The following is an 11,429-nucleotide window of genomic DNA, read 5'->3' as shown; positions in this document are numbered from 1 at the left end:
TGCTCTACGGGAAGTTAATATGTCTCACGCTGTTTGGAAATTGTAAACTTTTAAGTGCAATCTAGAGATTTGGTAAAATTATGACCATTTTTTTGGTATTTTTGGTTTTTCTTTTTTTTTTCATTTAAACTTTGAAACTGTGATCGTGAATAACATTTCTAGAATCACAGTAAAAAATAATAACACAACTTTCCCAAGTTTTGAGAAATTAAGACTTTTGATTGAACTATACAATTTTTTTTTTAATCGGTCGAGTTTGAGAGGCTCTTCTTTTAAAAAAAGTGTACTAAAGTGTGTTGGCAAGTATCGTCAAAAGTTGGCGCATTTTACAATAAGGATTGAAAAGTTTCGAGTAAAAAATGAAATTCTGAATCATCAGACTATTTTTCTCAATTATTTACATAATTATGAAAAAAGGTTTTCTTTATTGGTGCTGTATCCTTATGGCCTATAATAATTATTTATTCATTATTTTTGCATTACCTAAAATTCCAAAATTCTGGATCTCGGTCTGGATCTAAAGATACATGAGAGCGAGAATAAGTGGTCCCTCTTGCATTTGCCATCCACACATCATAACCACTATTATGTAATAGAAAACCTGTAAAATATAAGAAATGTTTTGGTTAATTGATTTCAGTTAAATATGTTGAAGATATTGGAAGACGAATCATGAAGAACTGCAAATTAAAGTCGGGAACGTATCAAAAATTCTGAAATTGAATAAGCACATGTGGTGAGCATAGCTCTTTGGTAGCGTGTTTGATTCACACGACAGGGATCTTCGGATCAAATCCTGTCAATGACTTACAATTTATGAAAAAAAGTGTAGAAATCAAATAAAAATTGTACTTGTTAAATAGAATTTGAATAAAAAATTAAGAAAATTAGGATTAACAGAATTCGAATAGTTGAATTGAATTAGGCCAAATAAAAAATTAAGAAAAAAAAATTAAAAAAAACAAGCACATGCTTAATTTATTATGGAGATTACTCAAGAAAACTGGTATATTTCATGTTATAAATACTATTGTCCTAATACTTAACGACTTGGTGTGAAGGCGTAAAAATTTAGTTGGTTAACCATGGTATCACTAAATACTAGATATATGTAAACAATAAACTTATATAACGAAGTATAGCAAAGCACAAAAATTTTTGTACTAGATTTTATATCCAGATCCAATTACCAGTTGACCAAGCAAATCGATTCGTTAGTATTACGTGTCATGTGACATCGAAAAATCCAAATAGCTAAAAAGAGCTTGTAGATCGCTAGAAATATAAAATAAATTCAAAATACATCATAAATACCTAGAGATTTCGGTCCTGTAGTGATATATCCTGCGGCAGTGGCTAATATTCCATGATTTAAAAATACGATTGGTTTATTTGAATTAACTATTCTGTGCAGTGTCACTAAATAACCATCATTTGTTTGCACTATGTGTTCTTCATACTGGTATCCGGCATTTTCAATTAATTGCATCTATAATGCAAAATAAACAATAACCTCTCTCTTTCTCTCACACAACCACACACACACTCACAGACACACACACACACACACACACATATATATATATATATATATATATATATATTATATATACAAAATTCTTCTGTAATGATGTATGAAAGGATGCTCCTCCTAAAGTTTGTTAAAGGAATTTTTTAGGGTTGTTGTGATTTTAGAAATATAGTTAGATTGTAGATTTAAATGAAAAAAATTACAAAAAACGCTTTTCATTGTTTGACGTTGAAAATATTTGAGGCAATGTTTGGCATTCAAAACAAATGAAAACTGTCATCTGCTAAATATTTCAATTCACTTATGAGCAAAGATAATATTAGAATATAATATATTCATGATTATGATTATGAATAAGAAAAATGTAATGCTTACATTATAATTGCCAAAAAACAGCTGAGATGTGCCAAAAATTAAAATAATATAAAATACAATATATGGTTTGGCAGATAACAGTCTGCGCATGCGTCTGACGGTTGTGGATTGTCAGTGATTGCACATCAAACATACCCAATATAATTCAATTTGACAGATTATTATTTTTAACTAATGCAGTCGTGTTTTGCCTTGCTTTACTAAATCGCAATGCAAAAGAAATTACTTATTCAAAAAATTATTTAGAAGTTTCATTGTGCCAAAAATGTATATGTTTAGCATTGGATACGGAATATTTACTCAAGTCAATGGAAGATTGTGGATCTGAATTTTTTTACTCTGCTCCAATTTGTATAAAATTTTGGAATTATGTTCATCTTACTCTCAAGTTCAAAAGTGAAAATAATTTAGACTCCTTTGCCACTTCCCTTCTCAGTGGTATAATTTTATTTTTAGTTTAATTTTAGAAATTCATCAAATCAGTTCAATTTGTGTCGCTTCTGTGATGGGAAGAGTCAACATTTGAATTTCACAAATTTAAAAGCCTTTTTTAGAGTTAGCGGAAAATAGGTCTAAAAAACTTCTGTAGTTCTGTAATAATGTTACCATTTAAATCAATATCAAAGACTATTACTATTACATGATGTATGTAATCGTGCAGTTGAAAATTTCATCTAAATATCTAAATCTCAATTTATATTATATTATATATTATATTATATTTCGAGAAGTTTATGTGGCTTGCAAAATGCCACTTTTAACTAGTATAAATATTTTCATAAGACAACCGAAGGCAAGCATAAAATTCTTATATTTATAAAATGGTATTATTTTTTTAAAAATATAAACAAAAACAATTATGAGTTGTAATAAAATAGTCCTGGTATACTCGTTTTTATTTATCATTGTCACATTGACTCGTCATGGTTATGATTTGCATTTAATTCAATTTTAGTAAGTTTATGTATCTCTCACCACGTATTGATTTTCTTTGGCCAATGCAAATACTTCAATTTTGCATATGATTACCAAGATAATTAAAAGTTTTATCACATTTATTTTATCACTGGTTAAAAAATAGACAATATTCCTAACGCAATTATTTACGTCTGGAATAGTCATGGCTATGTTAGTAGTAATATATTAACAACAATAACAATAGTAATGATTATATATTAACACTATTTATCTTTAAACTTTATGGCACCTTATATTTAAAACTACTTTTAACTATATAATATTTATATTTTTAACTTATTTACTAATCGACCGGCCTTGTTGTAAACAGTATTCAAAATGATTTTTGATTCATATAATATTCGAAACAGGTTTGGAGAAAATGTTGACCTCTGAAAAAATGATGGAATTAATAATGACCGCCAAAATTACTTTCATCAATTACTTATATTATACGGCCACTTCACATTGAAATCTCTGTTTCATATTTATATTTGTAAGTTTTGTAAAATATTATATTGCGTATATCAGGGTTTATATAAAAACTGACATTTAAAAAAACGGTTTTAGAATACTAAATTTCCAAATAGGAACAGTATTTATTTGAATAATACGAACATAAATTTTTAATATATAATAATAGATAATAATAATTGTTTTTACAAAAGTGCTGAAACTTCCCGTACCGTAATAAAATATTTGAGAAATTTTAAATATTTTTAGCCTGAATTAAAATTAAAACTAGTGGGGTGTATGGCATCGTGCCTTAAGGCAAATTGCTGTAACTTTCCGTACCGTAAGGAAATGATCGAGGAATATTAAATGTTTTCAAATAGATTATTATAAATAAATACTGTAACATTGTGTAATATTTATAAGAATTATATAAACTGAATTGCAAAGTTGAAATTATTTGTTTAAAGTATATTAGAACTTTAGTCAGAATTAAAAGTAAAATCTAAATTATTTTCGATATACAAAAAAAAATTGAAACAAATTTTTTTTTCCAAAATCAATTATTTTGTTAAAACAAGCAGAAAGTTTTTCGAATCATTCAAATCGGACGCTTAGTTCTTTCAAAAACTGCCATTTTTTGCACATTTAGCTCTGTATCTCCGAAACCGCTGGACCTGCCTTTACCAAAAACTAAACTAAACATTCAAATCAGATGCTTCGTTCTTTCAAAAATTTAATTTCTATTTTCTGCACTCTTTGCTCCGTATCGCCGAAACGGCTGGATCTGCCTTTGCCAAAAACTAATCAGCACATCTCCCTATCAATAGGAATCGAATATTTTTTTAACCATTCAAATCGGTTGATCCATGCGCCCGAAAACGTGGACAAAAAATTGTATCCATACATACATACACACACACATCAATTTTTTCTGAGGTATGCCAAAATGTTCAGAAACCTTCAAAACGTCGAGAGATGTAAAAATTTTTAATTTCGATTTTTGGACGATTACAATAACTTACCCTACGGGAAGTTAATAATAATTAACCCTGTGATTAAACTAGTAGTACAGGGCACCGTGCCTTAAAGCAAATTATGGAAAAATAAAGATGTTTTAAAAATCTTTGCTTTATTTATTTTTTTACTTGATGTTACGTCCTCCAAGAAATTAACCATACATTTCAACATCTTATATGTATATATATATATATATATATGTATGTATGTATGTATTTATATATTGGATAATATATATATATATATATATATATATATATATATATATATATAATTATCCAATGCAGTCTAGTATACATTACGAGTTCCTAACAGCTTTACCCAAAATTTATTTGCTAAATTCGAATATTTGAAAGAATAGTGATGTGAAAGAAACCATGTTCTATAAGCATTTGTAAATTTAACATTACTTGATAAAGGATGTAACATATTCATATTTGCAAAATTACTGGGCATATATGTATAATTTTTATACATACTGCTATGAAAGATTGAGCTTTAGAATGCAGTAGAAACTCGATTAACCGGACTAACTGTTGTCGATGGGCATTCGGATAATCGAAAATCCGGATATTCAAATGTATGAAGAATAATGTTGTATTTCTTAAAAATAACAAATACTTACATAGATATCAACAAAAATCAATGTTTAAAGAAATTAACACTTACTTATTATATGTATGAACATACGTATTTTCTTAGATTTTATTACATGAATATGAAGATTATATTACTAAACTGCAGCATTAATCATGCAATAATTTGAATTGTAGGTATGTACAAATACATATTGGTACATATATATATACATATTGGTCTCGGTTAGTAGTCCGGATAATCAAAAATCCGTATAACTGGGCTCCGGATAAACGAGGTTCTACTGTATATCGTTTGCAAAACTATCTTAATTTTATTATTACCGTATGAAGAATTATTAACTTTCCGTAGGGCAAGTTATAGTAATCGCAAAACAATCGAAAATGAAAATTTTGATATATCTTTACGTTTCAGAGGTTTCTGAACATTTTGGACATCAAATAATTAGATATTTTATAGAGAATTTAACAATAAGTATAAATTTTGTTTACATTCCTATGGGTTCCGTACCAATGTTTACGCGTTAGACGGCGACGCGGCGCTTGCGCGCTTTGATATTTCGTCTTTATGCAGTTAAAGCAGTACGATTGCTTTGAAAAAAAGTTCAGAATTTCCAAAATATTTCAAAATAAATGATTTAAGATAGAATGATTTAATATGGTTCGAAATTCTAATAAAAGTTTCAAATCATTGATCAACTTTTATTGATTATTATTGATTATTTTTAATTGCTCGTATTTTGAATTGCGGTACGAGAAGTTCCAGCAATTTGCCTTAAGGCACGATGCCTTAATTACCTTAAGGCAGAATTCCACTTACAGCTAGTTATAATTTTAATTGTTTTAAGACAAACTTGATCAAAACAATCGCGGAGTACTTCAAACATTTGCAAAAGCATTCAAGGGACAATTATATCGATCGACTTCTACACGCGCGTGACTTTGAATGCATTTCTCAGATTAGACGCATTTTCACATTTACACCGAATTTGTCCCCCCCACCCATTTTATCTCGAGAACGGAAAGAACAAAAAAAATTTAGATTGCACTAATCGACAGCAAAAAAATCGTAAAAAAATCAGGTCATATCAGTTTTGCCGATTTCCACCATCACAGTTCTAACTGTACACGCGTTCTAACTGTACACGCGTGCATAAATCAAAATATATATTTTTTTATTATACTTTTTTAACAGCAATCAGAACCTTACGTCCTATGAGCTGTTGGGCTGAAACTTCTCCTTCCTTCGTATTTTTTAGATGGTAACCCAATGGTTAATCCATCCATATTTGAAGATTTTTGTTATTAGAATTAATCTAATAGGGCTGACTTTTTATTGGTGCAGCAATGCCGGCAAGGGCTATTTTTACTTGGAAACATATTGCTATCTATATTTCCAAGTGAAAATCGTTGTCACTGCTGCCTGACAACAGGCTGCTCGAAGTGGGTATCGAACCCGGGACCTCTGATTCAGGTCCCGTCGCTCTTAACCGCTTACCTACGGGCGAGCCCAAAATATAATTTAAAGTAACAAACTGCATTCAGTGAAGGACCAAAAACATCTTATGTAAATTTTCAAAATAGTCATGTAATAAGTAAATGAGTTTTATTTGATTTTTTTTAACTTCGCGTAGGGTAAGTTTTAGTAATCGCAAAAAATATAAAGTGAAAATTTTTATGTATTTATAGGAAGCATTGATGTATGTCCGTGTGTGTATATGTGTGCGGATACATATTCTCGTCGACGATTTTGAGATCACGGATCAACCGATTTAAATTACTCAAAAAGCATTCGATTTCTATTGATACGGAGACGTGCTGATAGTTTTGGCCAAGGCAGCTGTAACCGTTTCGAAGATTCGGGGCAAAAAGTGCCAAAATTGGTATTTTCGTTTTTGAGAGAACGGAGCGTCCGATTTTAATAATTCAAAAGACATTTTACTTGTATTGACAAGATGAAGAACTGATTAAATTTTTGGGAAGGCGGTTTCCGAGATCTAGTAAAAAAAGTTTTAAAAAAATGCCATTTTGAGGTCAAAAATGATCATCAGACATACGCACATCAAATTATCAGTTATTTTATGTAGATTTTAAAAATGTATATCAATTCGTTAGAAGGCGACGCGGCGCTTACTCGCTTCGATATTGCGTCTCTACGCAGCTACAGTGCGATTGCTTTAAAAACTAGCTGTAAGTGGAATTGTGTCTTAAGGCAATTAAGGCATCGTGCCTTAAGGCAAATTGCTGGAACTTCCCGTGCCAAAAATTATTATTTTTTTAAAAACGATTAACATTTTTGAAAAAATTTTACTTCGAAAAAATAAGATTTTTTAGAAATTTTAAATTGGACAAAAAATTACTTTTTTTTGAAAAAAAATTTTTTTTTTAAAAAAAAAATTTTAAACAATTTTTTTTATAAAAAATTTTTTTTGGAAAAAATGTTATCTTCATTTTGATATATTTTGGAAGATCTGAACTTTTTTTCAAAGCAATCGTACTGCTTTAACTGCATAGAGACAAAATATAAAGCGCGTAAGCGCCGCGTCGCTGTCTAACGGAAAAACATTGGTACGGAACCCATAGGAATGTAAACAAAACTTATACTTATTGTTAAAATCTCAAAAAAATCTCTGATAATTTGATATGCATATGTCTAATGTCTAATGATTATTGTTGACCGCCAAATGTTAGTTTTTTTTAGTTTTTTTTACTAGATCTCCGAAACCGCTAGACCTATCTTCATGAAAATTTGATCAAATCTTCATCTTGTTAATACAAGTAAAATGTTTTTTAAACTATACGAATCTCTTAAAAACTGAGTTACCGTTTTTGGCCCTTTTTGCCCCATATCTTCGGAACGGCTAGAATGTTTTTTAAATTATTCAAATTGCTTCATCCGTGTTCCCGAAATCGTCGACGAAAATTTGTATCCGAACACACACACATGCACGCACACACACATACACATACATCAATTTTCTCCAAGGTATGCCAACATATTCAGAAACCTCTGAAACGTGAAGATATATAAAAATTTTCATTTTCGATTTTTTTGCGATTACTTACCCTATGGAAAGTTAAATATAAATGAATCAATTTATCATCTCCAGAACATTAACAATCGTCATTTCATTTCGAATCAAATTCAAAAAAAAAATAGTTGCCAAATTTACACAAAATTGAAAAAGTGCTCCCGCATAGTCACAGTCTAAACGCATTTGCAAATAATTCTGTGCGACATTTTCACTTATACTGTGCTCAGCTTGGCGGCATTTTCACATTTTTCAATAATTTTCACAAAATTGGAAAAGTGCTCCAGTACACAAACAGTCTAAACGCACTTGGGTAAACATGTGTACCAGAGTGGCGCTTAGACTGTGCTTAGCTTGGGTGATTTTTTGAATTTTTAATCCAAAATTACAAAAAAAAATTTTTGAAAAAAAAATTAGAAACAAAAAATTTTTTTTTCCAAAATCAATTATTTTGTTGAAAAAAGCAGAAAGTTCTTTGAATCATTTAAATCGGACGCTTAGTTCTCTCAAAAACAGCCATTTTTTTTAAATTTAGCTCTGTATCTCCGAAACCTCTGGGCCTACCTTTGCCAAAAACTAATCAGCACATCTCCCTATCAATAGGAATCGAATGTTTTTTAAACCATTCAAATCGGTTGATACGTTCTCTCAAAAACTCGCTTTCTATTTTTTGCACTCTTTGCTCCATATCTCCGTAACGGCTGGACCTGCCTTTGCCAAAAACTAATCAGCACATCTCCCTATCAATAGGAATCGAATGTTTTTTAAACCATTCAAATCGGTGGATCCGTGCGCCCGAAAACGTGGACGAAAAAACGCGGACATACAAAACACACACACACACACACACACATCCATTTTTTCTGAGGTATGCCAAAATGTTCAGAAACCTTCAAAACGTCGAGAAATGTAAAAATTTTTGATTTCGATTTTTGGACGATTACTATAACTTACCCTACGGGAAGTTAAAAAGTTCAAAATTTCCAAAATATTCCAATATAAATAAAAAATATTTTTTTTCAAAAGCTTTTTTTACAAAAGTCTTTTTTTTAAATTTAAGATTTCTCAAAAATCTAAGTTTTTCAAAGTTTAAAACAAATTTAATTTTAATTTAAAAATTTAATTTTCGGTACGGGAAGTTCCAGAAATTTGCCTTAAGGCACGATGCCATACTTCTCTAGTAATAATTAAATTAAAAGTTTATCAAAACATCCAGACAGTTTTTTCAGAGAAACATGCAGAGAAAATGTAAAAAAAAGGAATTTTGTTTTCGAAAAAAAATTAGCCGTGGTTGAAAACTTAATTGTATTCATATGAAAAATGATTTCATTCAATCTTAATATCCGATGCATGCGGATGTCCCTTTACAACATAAGCACCAAAACACGCATTTGCGCGCGCGTTGTGTATCTACGCCATAATGTTTTCAGAAAGCTCAGTCGCGTAGCATCGTTCACGCGTAGACATCATTCAGCGTGCTTTATTCAATATCGTGCAATTGTATGTGATTTTATACTAAAAGTTGGATGGAATTATTCATGTTTTAATTGTCTAATAAATTGGTGATAAAAGTAAACATTAAATATTCATTAAAAATAGTGGTGCATGGCATCGTGCCTTAAGGAAATTTGCTAGAACTTCCTGTGCCATCGTGAAATATTACATGTTTTCTAATAGATTATTATAAATACTGTAACTTTTATTATTCGTATCTTATATACAAAATATAAGAGCTTATTAATTGGGCGCGAACATTTATATATGTTTATATGATAAGTAAATAAACAAAACTTAATTAAGCATTGTTAGAATGAGGGATTTAAGCTCATATTTCTAAGAAAAATATTAATTCAACTGCAAATTTGAAATTATTTATTGAAGTATAAAAGTCAGTTTTAGAATTTCATCTAGATTTAAAGTTAAAATCCTAATCATTTTTATGTTTAAAAATATTTTTTGGATATTAAAAATTTTCGAAAACTAATCGTTTCTTTTCACTATCAACAGACGTAAAATATTTTTTGAATCTGTTAAATCGGATGCTTCGTTCTCTCAAAAACTACAATTTTTCACTCATTGAACTCCGTATTTCTGAAACGGTTGGACTTCTTTACTAGAAGCGTCTTTACCAGAAGCTAATCACCATTTCTTCCCATCATTACGAATTTTTTTAATGTTTTTTGAATCATTCAAATCGGATGAATGGTTATCTCAAAAACTTCATTTCCATTTTCTGCACTTTTCACTCCGAATCTCCGAAACGGCTGGACCTGTATTTGCCAAAAACTAATCAGCACATCTCCCCATAAGTGGGAATCGAATGTTTCTTGAATTGTTCAATCGGTTGATGGGAAATCGTTGACGAAAAATTGTACCTATATCCATTTTTTTAAGGTATGCCAAAATGTTCAGAAACCTTCAAAACGTGAAGAAATGTATGTATGAATGTATGAATACAATTTTTCGTCCACGTTTTCGGGCGCACGGAACAACCGATTTGAATGGTTCAAAAAACATTCGATTCCTATCGATAGGGAAATGTGCTGATTAGTTTTTGGCGAAGGTAGGTCCAGCCGTTTCGGAGATACGGAGCAAAAAGTGCAGAAAATAGATATCGAGTTTTTGAGAGAACGGAGCATCCGATTTGAATGATCTGAAAATCATTCAATTCGTAATGTCGGGGAGAAGTGGCAATTAGTTTTTGGCAAAGGCAGGTCCAGCCGTTTTGAAGAAATCGAGCTAAATGTGCAAAAATTGGCTATTTTTGAGAGAACTAAGTATCCGATTTGAATGATTCAAAAAACTTTCTGCGCGTTTTGACAAAATAATTGCCTTTGGAAAAAAATTATTTCATTAATTATATTGATGCCTTACACCACTAGTTTGACACACTGATCAACTAATGATAATTTTTACTGATTACTAGATTGCCATACGCGTTTTAGGTTTGACGAATTCTACAAGATTATATCGATAGGAAATGTGTTGATGTTGAAAATAATGCACAATATTTTAATAAATAGATTCAGGACACATCGATAACCTTGAATTATTTATAATTTTGATCTTTAGAAAACTGAAGTTTTGTATAATATCAAAATTTAATTTTGTAATGGCTTAACTGTACTTTAATCGCACTTTCTCAAGTTTAATAATTCTTAATTCAAATTGTCAAAGAACACGCTCATAGAAAAATTAATAATAACTCTCATTACATTCAAGAATAAAGAGTTTATTATGCTAATAATACATAAGAATGTGAATAAATTAGCCATAAGCTTGATTAATAATAAAAGGACAGGTGAACACGCATGTGTTACCGCTTCACGCCAAAGCTAATGCTATTTATACATGTATATATATATATATATATATATATATATATATATATATATCTATTAACTACCCATAGGACAAGTTGTAGTAATCGCTGAAAAATGGAGAATGAAAATTTTTATTCCGTTT

General features: G+C 30.0%; 1 protein-coding gene across 1 annotated transcript; it reads right to left on the bottom strand.

Annotated features, from left to right (window-relative positions):
- Nucleotides 1–479: 479 nt before the first annotated feature.
- Nucleotides 480–1,489, bottom strand: LOC113383682 (lipase 1-like). The gene is made up of 2 exons (XM_026621932.1): nucleotides 1,315–1,489; nucleotides 480–601 (listed from the first exon to the last, which is right to left on the bottom strand). Exons 1-2 carry the CDS (start codon nucleotides 1,487–1,489, stop codon nucleotides 480–482), a joined length of 297 nt encoding a protein of 98 aa, XP_026477717.1.
- Between the last annotated feature and the right edge of the window lie 9,940 nt (nucleotides 1,490–11,429).

The sequence above is a fragment of the Ctenocephalides felis genome, unplaced genomic scaffold, assembly GCF_003426905.1.
Source record: "Ctenocephalides felis isolate EL2017-DRISC unplaced genomic scaffold, ASM342690v1 CF-g0.4_SCAFFOLD_03570, whole genome shotgun sequence".
Lineage (NCBI taxonomy): Eukaryota > Metazoa > Arthropoda > Insecta > Siphonaptera > Pulicidae > Ctenocephalides > Ctenocephalides felis.
This window is presented reverse-complemented; position numbering and strand designations above follow the sequence as displayed.